Source organism: Carettochelys insculpta, chromosome 3 (assembly GCF_033958435.1).
Source record: "Carettochelys insculpta isolate YL-2023 chromosome 3, ASM3395843v1, whole genome shotgun sequence".
NCBI classification, from domain to species: Eukaryota; Metazoa; Chordata; order Testudines; family Carettochelyidae; genus Carettochelys; species Carettochelys insculpta.
The window spans coordinates 178,835,801-178,850,852 of record NC_134139.1 but is presented as its reverse complement, the minus strand read 5'-3'; the positions used below and the strand labels follow the sequence as shown (position 1 = coordinate 178,850,852).

General features: G+C 40.0%; 1 protein-coding gene across 2 annotated transcripts in view; it reads left to right on the top strand.

Moving 5' to 3' along the window:
- Positions 1-15,052, top strand: part of ADAM17 (ADAM metallopeptidase domain 17) — a 56,265-nt gene that overhangs the window by 21,030 nt on the left and 20,183 nt on the right. Inside the window, exons 2-8 of one of the 2 annotated variants that reach the window (XM_074991240.1) lie at positions 197-329; positions 2,638-2,771; positions 3,484-3,572; positions 6,403-6,571; positions 7,304-7,434; positions 12,589-12,678; positions 14,903-15,016. In XM_074991240.1, the coding sequence (XP_074847341.1) occupies positions 197-329; positions 2,638-2,771; positions 3,484-3,572; positions 6,403-6,571; positions 7,304-7,434; positions 12,589-12,678; positions 14,903-15,016 (860 nt within the window). The remainder of the gene's footprint in view (positions 1-196; positions 330-2,637; positions 2,772-3,483; positions 3,573-6,402; positions 6,572-7,303; positions 7,435-12,588; positions 12,679-14,902; positions 15,017-15,052) is intronic. The other variant, XM_074991241.1, reaches the window with a different exon arrangement.

Here is a 15,052-nt window from a genome sequence, read left to right as displayed (position 1 = left end):
GGGGGAGAGAGATGAGTCAAAGGTGATATTCACTGGTTGTATAAAAAGCACATTTACAGAAGTGTGCAATATTTACTCTAAAAGTAGTTTTCAAAGTTTGGAACATCTGTAATAAGTTACAGCACCCAGCAACATATGTTTAATTTTAATGTATTTTCTTCTTGAAACTGTTAATCCCTCTCTGTATTTCTTTCAGAGAGGCTTGAATCCATGCTGTCAGATTATGACATCCTCTCTCTATCAAATATCCAGCAACACTCATTGAAGAAAAGGGACCTCCAGTCAGAACTGCATATAGAGAGACTTTTAAGTTTTTCAGCCTTGCGTAGGTAATGAAATCATATCAGTGGTAAATAATAGTTTAATATTATTCTTTCATGCTATGGGATTCTTTATCTTCTGAAATAAATATTCGATAAGTGCCAAAACAGAAATGCCTGTTCTATTTGCTGTCATGTTTGGCTAATTTTTATAGGACAGTGATATGCATGGTTATGTGACTCTCTTCACAGAGACTTGATAGAAAGGAAGATTGTCTAACTATAGTGTATTCTTCACTTATTCAAGAAGCAGAGATTGAGATTTCCTTCATTTTATTATTTATCTTGTGTTTTCATTAATTATGTTGGTTCCTGCATTTTCTTCAAGTTGTAGGCTTCACTCCTTATTTTTGCATGCCTTAAACTTCTTAAAAGCCTCCTTGTTTCAATTTAGTGTGTGTAAATTGGTCCATGGCTATCATATTGTGCTGCCTGAAAGTTGGTATTTATGGGGAGTTAATTCACTTGCATACAATGTGGAATGGGCATATCTACACACACAGCATTTCTCAGTATGTTACAAAAATGTTGGGAAGACATTCTGGGATATGATGAAGACGGGAGCTTGACTGAAAAATGGAGGGGGCAAGAAAGATAGAATGAGGCAAGGAACAAAGGCAGTTGGGAACAGTAATTTGACCATCTAGAGAAGAATTCTTCAACTTTCTAAACATCAAAATTCTCATTTTAAACTACAGGAAGAGCAATCTCCTGCTAAAAGGTATAGACTGATCATATTCAGTCATTCAGTCTCCATCTCCTCTTACCATTTGCCCTCATTTTTCCTGTTGCCCTCCATAAAGCCATGGCTATTACTTACTATGATGATCAACGGGGTTGGGGAATCTCTTGGTCTTCTGTGTAATTCCATGTGGCCCACAAAGCTCTACATGCTGCTCCCAATCCATGTGCTATGTCTGCAGTCCCTTTGGCTAGGAACCACGTCCAGTGGGAGCTGAGGGAGTGGATCCTGTTGGTATGGGCAGCAGGCACCCTGTGACCCTTCCTCTGCACCTAGGACCTGAGCAAGGTGGATGCTTCCAGGAGTGGTACAGGGCCAGGGCGGGCAGGTAGCCTGCCCTAGACTTGGTGCACTGCTGACCATGAGCTGCTTCAGGTAAATGCTGCACAGCTGGAGCGCAAACCCACTCTCATAACTAAACTCCTTCCTGGATTCCCTACTTCCACCTGAAGTCCTTTGCCCCAGCTCAGAATCTTCTGTTCCCTAACTTCCTTCCAGATCCCACATATCCCCACCATAACCCACTGGCCCAGCCCTGAGACTACACCCACATTCCAAACGCCTTGACCCCAGCCCAGAGCCCCCTCCCACATCTTGAACACCTCAGATCTCAATCTCTTTCCCCCCACCCTCCCCTCCCCCCCGCCCTCAGCCCCCATGCTACACTCCTGCTCCTGCAGGGCTGTGTGCTCCAGTTTGCCTTGCTACAGGGGGAAGCCCAAGCCTCTGTGCTCCTTCCACATGGTGCTCTGTATGGGCTGCAGTTGACTTTTTAATGTTGATCAGTTGCCCTGAAGAGGGGGCAGGAGACTCTGCATCACTTAAATACAGCATCACTTAAGTAGATATGCATATTTCGTACCTTCATGTGAGGCAATAGTTACAGAACAGGAGTGAGAGCAGAATACTAGAGTAGATAGAAATCTCACGTGTTCCTATTTTATATTGCTTGGTACCTTACCTCTTTTCCAGTTCCATTGTAACACACATTTCGCAATACTGTCAGTTCTATACCAGGGATAATTGCTGATATGTGCCCCAAAATCTGTTGCACTGCAGCTCATGGTTCCTTTGAGATCTTTTGCTTAGCTCTTAGCATATGCTGGTGGTGGACACCAAATAAAGTTTCATATGTTGTAGATTTTCCATGAAGGGTTACAGATTTCAGCTTTTTTTGTCAAGGTTTTCTGAATGTATTTGAGGAAATGGGTTCATTGGGGTATATCTGGTTACTTACCATTGACCTGGTTTAAGTGTTCTGGTCTGGCTTTCTCCAGAGAGCAGCAATTCGGAAGAAATCAGACTGGTCCGAGTATCTTTTGGTCATGGTAGCTGTATGCGTTATCTTAAAATAGTTTTTTCACTTTAACAAACAGTGTATTTTACAAATGTTTTAAATGGCTCTTCAAAAGTACGATCATTGTACAATAATTCTGGCAAACAGCATAGCTTATCTTTTTGTATCTTATTAATTGAAGAGCTTCTAATAGTCAGAAGTTTCCATGGAATAAGAAGCTGATTGTCTGTTTCCTTGTTATGGTTCGTTAAACTAAATGGAAATCAATTATTTTACAGGCACTTTAAATTATACCTAACTTCAACTGCTGAGCACTTTTCAGAAAATTTTCAAGCACTAATAGTGGATGGCAAAGGCAAGGAAGAAGAATATCATGTCCAATGGCAAGAATTCTTCACTGGACATGTAGTTGGTTAGTATGAGCTGAACTACACATCAGTGCTATGGAGATAGCATGGCTTTCCAAAATCTACTGGCCTACGCTGAATCATGTATCATTGCTTTTTAATTTTCCTTAGGTGTGGTCAGAGTGAATGAGTAGATCTTGTTTCTGCACAGGTTATTTTTGCTTGACAATTTTGTGAGGGTGGTGCTGCATGTGCTAAGATAAGGATTTACAATCTGGCTTTAAAAAATGTAAAATGTGTCTTACAAAAATATACATTAAGGCTGCTGATCTCTTAAAAATGGGAGCACTGACTTGAATTCCCATTGAGATCCTGGACTTCACAGTACTAGAAGCTGAAGTCCTCCATTCACAAAGCAGGAGCCATTTAAACCTTGGCACTTCCACTGAGTATGGTGATCTTTGTTAATAGTTTATGGTGATAAGAGGTTCCCTGTCCCATTACTAATCTCCTGAGCCATCCTGATCAACCTTTGTGGAAAGGTAGGTGGGGAGGTGGAAAGAGTTATGGTGCAATAACTTTACAGAATTGGAGGTAGTTTTAACATGTTGTCTTGGAGTACCTGATGGCATAGCACAGGGAAATAGTCTGGCTTTAGAGTGAAAACTACTCCGGTATTTACAGAGAAAGCAGTATTGGGTTAAGAAGATGGTATGATACTTGATGAGTAAAACAAGTCATGTTAATTAAGTTAATTTTTCTTTTCTACATTTAAAGGTGAACATAATTCCAAGGTTATAGCACACATTGGTGATGAAGACTTTACCGTAAGAATCAACACTGATGGAGAAGAATACAATGTAGAGGTAATGTTTGCTTTTGACTAGAAGATGGAAACAGTAGGAACACCTTTGTTGGGAAAAAATGCCATTTTGCTATTGCCAACCAGCCATATGTCACTTCTGTCAAACATTTTTGGAGTCATGGGGTCAAACAGATTTTTGTAAACATGAATTTTCCATGTGGTTGTATTCAGGGCTTTTTTTTTTCTGCTGGAAAGCCCTGGAACAGCATTTCAGCACCTTTTTCAAAAGCTGGCTGGGCGGCTGTGTCCAAGCTGCACCTGGCCCTTTAAGAGCCATTGCAGCTCAGACGCAGCTGCTTCTGGCTGACCCCTTCTCCACTCCTTTCCTGCTCTGAAATGCCAGTAGTCAGGTGGAGGAGGCAGTGGCAAACTAGGGAGTGAGGGGCAGGTGGGGAGAGGGGTATAAGCCTGGGGGGAGCAGGTTGTGGCCATGTTGGAGGTGGCTTGCGGGGGGAGGGGTAAGCCTCATGGGAAGGTTTGGGGCAGCAGGAGGGGTAAAGCGCAGAGGGGTTTGGAGCTACACAGGAGGGGTAGGCCACCGGGGCGGGGGGGGGGTTGGGGCTGCGGCTGCATTGGCTGGTTTGGGCCCCACATGGGGGCGCAGTTTGGGCCTGTATGACGGGCAGCTTATGTACCGCATGGCAGGTGGTTAAGCTGCTGGGGGGGGGGGGGGGGGCGGGGGCGGGGGCGGGGGCGGGGGCGGGGTTGGGCGTCAGTGTGTGGCCAGGGGGAGATTTGGGGCTTGAGTTCTGCCACCTTTTTCCCCTAGGGAAAAAAAAAACTGGTTGTACTGAAAACCTGCATGGTTCTAAGCACTGGCAGGAGCAACAGATGGTTGTTCCACGCTGAATGTAGAGTGTTAATGTAAATATACAGTGAGAGAAATTGTTTCTGGGAAAACTGGATGTTCCTTATTAAGCATTGGTGAGCCATTTAATGTGTAGCCTACAACAGAGGAATACTGAAAATAAAGCCATACGGACATCTTTGTAGGCAGATGGTGTAATAAACAACTTGTATCATAACAGTAGAACCTCACAGTTATGAACACCTCGACAATGGTGGTAGTTCATTAGAACATTAGGGTTCTTTCAAAAGTTTACAACTGAACATTGACTTATTACATCTATGAAACTACTGTAAAGAAAAAATGCTGCTTTCCATTTTTAGGAGTCTACATTTAACAGTACAATCAAGCAGCAGTGAAGATTTAAAAATAGCAAATTATGTTTAACAGTAAACACTCACTCTTCAGCATACAAGAATGTAAGATAATAATTTGTAAGAAGATTTTACGAAATGCCCTGGACTTCGTAGTACTCCAAACTTTTAAAGTGCTGCACTACGCTCTCTGAGCCTACAATGAGCTAGAAGGATTTCATGCACATCAAAGGATTTCACTGTTTATTGATAACGTTCAGGTGATCTGAAATACAGTAGGAACCTCAGAGATATGAACTGACCAGTCAACCACACTCTTCATTTGGAACTAGTAATATGCGACCAGGCAGCAGCAGAGATTGAAGAAAAAAAAATAAACTTACCTTTAACAATACCGTACAGTACAGTGGTTTTCTTTTTGTTTTTTAAAGCTAATTACATCTAACAGGCAATGATTTATCTCTGACAAAAAAGAGAGAGGTTTAAAAAAAATAAGTTGAGTAACATTTTTAATGTTCGTGACATACTAGTGTTGGCTAGAATAACATACAGTGCCTGTCTTCAATATAAGGGACTTGGGGAGCTTTTAACATTTTGGATTTGGCACTTCTTAAACATGAAGCTGGGAATATCTATAAATATCTCACAAATAGAAATAACTTTTTATGGTACTATTTAATAGTTTATACAGGTATTTCCAGACAAAAACTAGGTTAAGCGAGTGGAGGTTGACCATACATATAGGTAAGCTGGGGTAAAATGCATTATATGGATATTGCAGTTATCTCAAGCCAATACTTTATAAACTTGAAAGAATACAGTCATATTTAAGGTATTGAAGTGCACAGTCGGCAGCAAAAAGCCTTAACACTGCCCCACATTCATGCCGGGGGATTATGACTGAGATTCTTTGTTTGTGGTCTCTGATTAGGCTGATTTTTAACCCATTTTTTCTTCAATATGTCCTATGAAAAATTGACATTAATTTGGATGAGTTGTGAGGGTTTAAAAATTGCACTTTATGCCGGTACAATGATTTATTGTTATTACAAATGGAATTTAATACTTTAATAAAAATTCTAAAGAGAATTGGAGTGAAATTGTACATGAAGTAGCTGAGGAATCATGAAATACGCAAGTCTATACTGTTGTACTGCATATGATCTATCATGGCTTGTACTGAATGAGACAGGGTTCTAAGTAGTAAATTTCTTGTATGCACCCAGCACTACAGTTCTTAGCACCATAATGTGGGGAGATGATCTCTCAGCTTTCTTTTCTTTCAGATAAGCTTTTTGAAAGTGTTGTTTTAAAGCTTCAAAAGTGGACGGCTGCATAGTCTCCCTGCTTTTTATGAAGATGTAAATATTTGCTTCTGCTTTGCCCATATGTTAAAAATGTATAACAATTCTTGATATTTATCTTTGTTGACCGTTTCTCAGTGTAAGAGATTAAATCCCATTTGCGTTATTCATTCAAGTAGGTGTACTGAAGTCAGCAGAATTATTTATGTGAGCAAAGTAGGTGGGATATGGCCTGAAGGTCTGTGTACACAGTGACGGTTATTTTTACTGGGACTTTTGGGCTGTATTTATTAAATAGGTATGATCCTAGAAGCCCTTGCATGCACACTATACCTAAATCACTTGCATTTCTTGTATTCATTTCAGCCACTCTGGAGGTACGTAGATAATACTCAAGATGAACGACTCTTGGCCTACAGATCTGAAGATATTAAGGATTTCTCACAATTACAGTCCCCCAAAGTATGTGGCTATTTAAAACGCAATGAGGAAGAATTACTGCCCGAAGGACAAGAGGGCAGCAATTTAAATGAAAGTGAGCATTCTTCTGTTTAGATTGAAATGTTTGAAATATATTCATATAGCTATGCAATAATGTAAGACTGGCAAGGAAGCTTTCGTGTCTGGAAAACTGTCTACATTGATGGTTTTTTCTCTCTCATATCACTCCTTAATTTTTGCAAACACATCGCCAAAGGCCATTACTAGTTTGGGAGGAGCATGCTGAAGAGGACATTTATCTCATCCAAAGCACAGAAGCAACCAATACAAGTCTTTACCTTTACAATGGCTTAATAAATATAATTTAGTTACCTATTTTGATTTTAAAATGACCTGGAAATGGTTTTGTAGGTTTGTGCCTTGCTTTTATCTTTTTATGATGTACAAAGAGAAGCTATATGGCATCTAGTGCTCTTCTGTAAGAGATTCTTTTGAGCTGTGATTTATTCTCTGTAGAGCTGAATCTAGCTCTTTGCCAGATGTGGGATTGTAGAACATGGGGGTTGGGAGGTTCGGTTAAGGGGAGAATGAGGTAAAAGGCTTAGTTGACTGGCTAGAGAAAGAAAGCTAGTTTTCATTACACTTTTCCTGTATATACTTTCCTACAACAAAGAGATTAGAGGATTATTAGGAAGACTTTTCATGCTTTCTGTGGGATTATTAAAAAATAAAAATTACCTTTTCCGAATGGAAGTTAAGGATGTTATAAGCTGTCAGGGAGTGAGTATTTCTAATATATTTGACTACACTTAAACATTCACATCAGTGAACATCCTTCGGGAGAAAAGAGCCATTGCCGACCATTCCAAGAACACATGCAAGATGTTAGTGGTGGCAGATCATCGCTTCTTCAAGTATATGGGCCGTGGGGAGGAAAGCACAACCATCAATTACTTGGTAAGTACATAACAGTCTGCAGTTGTTTCCTAGCAAAAGTTATGCAAGCAGATGTACTGCAGCTGTAAGCTAGTGCTATGGTAGTTAGAAAGCTAGCATGACCTGTGTGTTATCCAATACTGTATTGAATGGTGAGTGCTGTATCTGAAGTAGTATTGAATTAGTTTAATTTTTAAAAAGAACTTACTTTGCTCTGTTTGCTAATTCTGCAATTAAATAAACTTGAAGCAGAATATTTTAGAGCAGATCTAACTTCTTCCATCTATTACCTCTCTCCAACTCCCCCAAATGGGCTACATTATTAAGATTTCCTTTAAGAATTGTCTTAACTCTGTAGAATCATACAGATGCATTAATTTATGTTGTTTGGCTTGCTTACTATGAAGGTCATCATTTAACATCTACCAACAGTGACAATTTGAGTACAGGATTTTTCCAATTGTGTAACACTTTTGTCCAAAAGGCTAAGTAGTTCACAGCCAGCCTACTGCATATTTACAGCAAATATAGAACATTTCTCCCTTTTAACCAACCAAAGATATCATAAAAAACCTGATAAACTTCAGTGCCAGGAAAAATATGCTTATTAAAGAAATAGCAAAATAAGACCACCCATGGTCACTGTGTGAATAAACAAGAGTCCAACAGATGATTCTTCTCCTTTGAGTAGATGGGCTTGCCTCCTTGCTGCTGATCAGAGAACTTTGATAGCGGTGAGACGTCTGTTCTGCTCCTGCTGTGTTGATAACTTTTAGCCTTGTGTGTATTTGTCCTCTCCAAATGCCAGTGCTGGCTCTGATCAGTTAGCTTGCACAGCAGACTTCTGAGGGCCCCCAATAACTACAAATCAAGAGAGGTACAAAGGAACTGGAACCAGGTTTATTGTTGTTGACACATGGGCTTTAGTACTTTGGGTGTCCCCACTTGGATGCCAGTAGTTTTACCCTAATACATGCATGTGCCTTGACAATGGATGCGACTCAGTTGGTAGCAAGGGGGCTCCATCATCCCTTAGGTCGCTCGACATAGCCCCTGTTACACACACTTTTATACACAGGAATAAACAACTTATGTATCTCTGATGTATTCCAGGTATAACACCTGACTATAATATGTTATATGTTAATGCCCCTTAAGGTAACTAGATCTTACTCATTACCTTGTAGATAGTGATGCCATCAAAACAACACTATCCCTCATGCTGTCATTCCAACCCTGTCCTGAACTTTGGGTTGGAACGTCCCTGGTGCTAAGCTGTTCTCTATGGGGAATGTATGGGGAGTCTATGGTACCAAGCAGGATGTTCTGTTACCTTACTGGAATGTGTTTGTGTGTCACTGAGGGCTTAGCACTTTGGGGTAATGTTCTGATCAGCCTTGTCTCTGCCACCTTCCTGTGAGCAGCATCTGTCTAGCTCACAGCTTGGCTTTTTGCTTTTAGCTTTGCTCTGTGTTAATCCTGTGTTGTTCAAGCTTGAGATGCTTTAGCTGGCCATTGTTTTGGGCCTAATGCTTTTAGGATTTGCAGCAGGCCCTCTCATTACTACATCAGTGTCTTTCAGTTCTGCACATTCATTGTCTCCCTTAGCGCCGTATCACAAGGCTGTTGAGTGCCTGCTGGCTAGCCCATCTGAGTCCCTTCTCAGCTGCCCCTGGCTAGTGATGGAGCTATTTGCAGTCCATTAGGACTGTGACAGAGAGAGAGCCATGTTAGTCTGTATTCTATCAAAACAAATAAGCAGTCATGTAGCTTTTTAAAGACTAACAAAATAACTTATTAGGTTATGAGCTTTCGTGGGACCAGACCCATTTCTTCAGATCATAGCCACACCAGAACAGACTCCACTAGGACTATTACTTTTAATTTGCATCTCTTTAGTTACCTTGCTAGTTCTTAGTTGTTTTTCTAGCTGTAGCCTTTATCTTTTTTACCTTTTCGTCCTGAAAAATTAAAGACTTTTATTCCTGCTTATTTCTCCCTTGTTGGGAATCCTTCCCTCAATGGTGTATGGTCACCAGGCTTTAAGAATTGCTTCTCTTGCAAAGACAAGCTATGCCCCTGTTGCACACAAACTATGCCAGTGCATTCACTCCTTTGGGGAAGGCCAGTTTCAACAAAAGTGATCTTTGCCTGCATCTAGGCCCTGGTCTCATAAAGACAAGAGAGCTCAAAGAAAATGATCTTCACGAGGCACCTTTCCAGATCACAAGTCTCCTGGCAGACTTGAGTCTTCCCCATAGCCCTTGACATCTAAAAGGTGTGGATCAAAGAAATAAGCCTTATTTTTCTTTTGTCGTAAATCCTTGAAAAAAGAAAAAACAATCAAGTAGCACTTTAAAGACTAACAAAATAATTTATTAGGTGAGGATTCGTGGGACAGACCCAGTTCTTCAGACCATAGCCATACCAGAACAGACTCAATATTTAAGGCACAGAGAACCAAAAACAGTAATCAAGGTGGACAAATCAGAAAAAAATTATCAAGGTGAGCAAATCAGAGAGTAGAGGGACAGAAGGTGGGGGAGGGGGGATCAAGAATTAGATTAAGCTAAGTATGCAAACGAGCCCCTGTAGTGACCCAGAAAATTCCCATCCCGGTTCAAACCACGTGTTAATGTGTTGAATTTGAATATAACAGAAAGTTCAGCAGCCTCTTTCAAGAGTGTTCCGAAAATTCCTCTTGAGTAACATGCAGGCTCCTAAGCCATTAACAGAATGGCCCACTCCATTAAAATGCCAGCTAACAGGTATCAGGAGCAGGAAGTCCCTACAGTGAATCCCAAGATAGCTGCAAATGCTCTTAAGCATGCTTGGTATCCTTAGCACTGTTGTCACCAAGACCATCTCAGATTAATACCATAGCTCATACAATACCTTTGAGGCAATTACTTTTATAAATCCATGGACCCGTTGTTAATGGGCACTGAGGGATAAGGACAGGTGCAAGTGCTCCTCTAAAAAGCTACTGCTGGTATGCGATATTATATTAATACCACCATTAATACATCATTTGACGCCAGAGCAACCGAGATAGATAAGATCTCCATTTCCCCCCAATGCCTGCCAACTGCATTAAGATGGTTGGTACCACTGGAATTCTGACACTGTATGGGCATCCATGTATTGAATGAACCTGAGTCTCCTCACTTCTGGAACCTCTTCATTGAGTCCTCAGTCAGCACAGGAATCTTACCTGCTGCCCTGTCATCCTCTCCTGCTCTTCAGTCAGGACTTGCATAGGAAACCTGATGAGGTGGCATCAGAGTACTCCCAAGCTCCTTTACAGTAGCTGGTAACAATAGGGTCCTTGAACATACAGTCAGATGGTCTCACCTTTGGCATCTTCGAACGGCCACTCTGATGAAGCGGGTCTTTGCCCATGAAAGCTTATGCTCCAAAATATCTGTTAGTCTGTAAAGTGCCTCAGGATGTCAGAATTGTATTAGTCTTTTTCACAATTGCATCATATTGTCAGCTCATACTTAGTGTTCTGATCCACTGGAACCTCCAGATATGCAATACTACATTTTGTTTAGTTATGCCCCATTTTGGATCTGTGCATTTTATTTTATTTTTTTTCCTTCTGAAGTGTGGTATTCTGCACTTGGCTTTATTGAATTTCATCCTGATGATTTTGGACCAATTCTCCAATTTATCAAAGTTATTTTGAATTCTAATAATGTTTGTCAAAGTTCTTGCCCCCTCATTCTGCTGAGAGTCATCTCCATCCCATTACTTAAGTCATTAATGAAATAGTATGGAACTCAGTACAGACAGCTGCAGAACTCCATTTAATGTGTTGCTCCAGTATGACCATGAACCATCAATAACTACTGAGTACAGTTTTGCTCCCGATTGTGCACCCACTTTGTAGTGATTTCATCTTAGACCACATTTCTCTAGTTAGCTTTTGAGAGTGCCAAAAGCTTTACTGAAATGAAGATAAATCACATCTGTGGCTTTCCTCCCCATCTGCTATGCCTGGAACCCTGTCAGAGAAGGAAATGAGGTTGGTTTGACATGATTTGCTCTTGATAAATTCATGCTGGCAATTCCTTATAATTCCTTATGTTCCTTTGGTCTTCTCAAAGTGTGTACAAATATCATATTAGTTATGATATCTTTCCAGATATCAAAGTTAGACTGACTGGTTTATAATTCCCTAGATCCTTTTGTTCTCCTCCTTAAAGATAGGTGCTCTTGAAATGCTTAGATAATGTGTGTGGGATAAGGAGCCTGCTCGTGTAAGCTTCTTTAACTCCTTCTGTGACCAAAATAAATTAAAATTGTGATTATAAAAATATTTAGTCTTGTGTGGGAAAGGAGTCTATTTCACTAGAAGTAACCTACTTGGAACAGCCTATGTAAATAGGGAAACAACTGCTGCTTATATACTAGCAAAATTTAATGAAATAGATTTAAAAAATGACTTTATAACTTCATATTTTGATGCATTTCATTTTTAAACTTGATTAGGTGGAAGGGTGGGACATTTCAAGTTACACCGTCGCTAAGTGTCTCTTTTATTGGCTTTAATCTAAGAAAAATTTAAAACCCCCCAGAGTCTTATTTTTTCTGTACCTTCACAATCCCCAAAACAATCAACAACCCTACTATTCATTCTGAGTGATTTTGCAGGCACCATTCAGTAAGAACACATAAGCAAATTTCCGGATGGAGGGTGTTACTTGGATGGGGAGACACGGGTTATAAAGAATAAAAAGTCACGAAAGAGGCTCGGGAGCCCCAGCACCAAATGTAGTGAAGGGGAAAGCAATAGCTTATTGGCCATTAGAGAGAGCCTGAACTCCAGGGTCACTCACTACTAAAAAGTTTGTTTTAAAAAAGCCATAGTGGATTTATAGCATATGCAGAAAATATTTACCAAGAAGATTTATTCTTAACCTTACATTGCTTTTCCACTGTGCCATACAAAATCATGGTAAATGGTAGAGTCTGCTATATTTTGACTAATGTAAAACACCTTGGATATTACTCTGGGGTTTTTTGAATAATTCATTATGTTTTTGAAGTGCAGTTTTGACTGAAAATGTGTGTTCACAGATACATATGCTGCAACTTTTTTGGATATTTTTGACTATTACATAAGAGTGTGGCTCTAAATAATAGCTTATGTTCTCCTTCCACGCACAGATTGAATTAATAGACAGAGTGGATGACATCTATCGAAATACCTCCTGGGACAACGGGAACTTGAAAGGATACGGCATACAAATAGAGCAGGTATTCACTGAGTCAGTGCGAAGTGTTGTGAATCTTTGGCATTAGAGCATGTTAAGATAATTTCTGATTTTATAAACTATATATTATACTGTTGGAGGCTGGGATCTGGAATCAGAATACAAATAATCAAAACTTCCAACCTGTAAGTATCCCCTTAAAAGTATCACTTTAGGGATTTTCATAGGGATTTGGCTTGGCCCCTCTTTTATCAGATACTTACAGCTGTTGGAGGAGGAGACTTTGGGCTGAATCTTGGCACATTTGATCTCAAATGGAGGACCTTTTCTGCTAGATTTGAAAAATGTATGGTTCTTTCATAACTATATTATTGTGCAAATATTGTCACATACTCCAGTGTTGTTGGTGTTTATCTGACAGAGCCCAAGATTGTGCAAAGGGCCCCACAATATCTGTGAAAGTTCACAGTGCCTCTTCCTCAAAGTAGCAACTAATTTCTGGCTGTACACAGCAAATGGTGCTGTGAAGGGTTTAACAAGCTACTGTGTGAAAGTTGGAGGGAGGAGGATCTGGGTGACATAAGTTTATGTAGCAACTCTTGAAAATTAGAGCTCTGACTGGCAGAATAACGTGTTTAAAATACGTGGAAGTCTTTTTTTGGGCTAATTTCTTGTAGGCACCATAAAAGTTGGTTTTACACAGGACTTTCTATACCATGGTGTGTACACTAAACAGAATTTATCACAAAGGGTCATGACATCTGGCTCTATTTTTGTCCTGGTTTACTGTTGGTCTTGCCTAACCTGAAGAAATTGGACCTTGGAGTGCTGTTTTAAGCCTAACCCAGCTAGATGTCCCACCCTGAGTGGGAAAGGGCTATTTTGTCGCAGTTCTCTATTTGCTAATTTCAAAGTACTGTGTTGGATGCCTGAAAATACCAGATGTGGAAATGAGCAGCCACAGCTGGAAAGAATAGTCAGATCTGGTAGTTACCATGTTGTTGCCTGGCTGGCTAAAGGAAACACTGTCTTAGGCAACTGCAGTTATCTCTAGTGGTCAAGAGAAGGAGGTCCCTAGGTTTCCCTCTTCCATGACTCTGGGGGAAGTTACTTGTGACTTCAGCAGCCATAGTAATCATATGACAAAAGATGAGGCAAAAATGCTGTAAAGTAGGTTTTGTGGTGTTGCTGGAACCATAATTCTGACTTCCTGGTATCTTTTGGGACTTATCTCCATTGTAAAATGCAATAAAAGTCAGAGGTAGAAAAAGTATTGAAAAAGTTGCTTGAGTTAAAGTGCAGCTGCTTTCACTTCTGGGTACTTGAGTACAATAAAGATGTGACACGTATGTGTGTACTTTTACGCAAGTGGTTTTCCAGAGGGACATCGGTGACTTCTACTTACATACACCCGCCACCTCCTCCAGCAGCTGTACTTTTACTCAAGTAACTTCTGGGAGTACTTTCTCCACCTCTGCTGAAAAGTGGTTGCAAAAATGGCTTTCTAGGACCCCAGTTTGTTGATGATTTCCATATCAAATACAATTTACAAGCCATTTCAACCACTCACGTCTTAAAGCCCATTTTGGGAGCCGAGAGTTAAGCTGCGTTCTCTTCTTGTTGTCATCCCGAGTAACAAAGGTTTGATGGCCATTATTTACAGTATAAAGTCTAAAATCCTAGCTTTACTCCCATTAACTGTAGCATAACTGAACATATGCCACACGACAAGTGAACTATCACTTTAGTCAGCAAAGTCTAAATATGACAAAGTTGTTTTTAATAGTAAAATTCTTCAGGTTTCTTTTTGTACATCTGGATTTTTAAAAGGTAGGAAACCTTATAAATCCGCTTTGGCTTAAATAAATTCAGAGATGCACTGAGGATGTGTTCTACAGGATTGAACCCTAAATTTTTATGACCTGAGTAATGAATATCTCAGTAGGGTACAATAGAAACTCCCAATGCACAACTTTGTGTAAGGATGCTAATGTGTTTAATCTGTAGCTATGTTTGTATGCGTCAAAGTGTGTGGCACTATCTTAAGAGATCAAGAGTCCATCACTGGGAACGTGTAAGTTAAAATCTAAAAATAGGAAGTCATTTTGATGAGGCGCTTTGGTTATCATTTAAGAGGATGAAATTTTTCCCTTCATTATAGCATTTTTACTTCAAAATTGTAGACTTGGCACTTCACTGTTTATTTCCTCAGCTTGTTGAAGTGTTTACAGTTCCTTATTGTAACTATATTGTACCATTAAATATAGATTATTGTCCACAATGAATCAAGTTTTGTGCTACCTGGGGAAAAACATTATAATATGGCAAAAAATCAGCCTAATGAAGAGAAGGATGCATGGGAGGTGAAGACGCTGCTGGAGGTAAAGCTGTGTTTTTCAAACAAAAAGATCCACCTA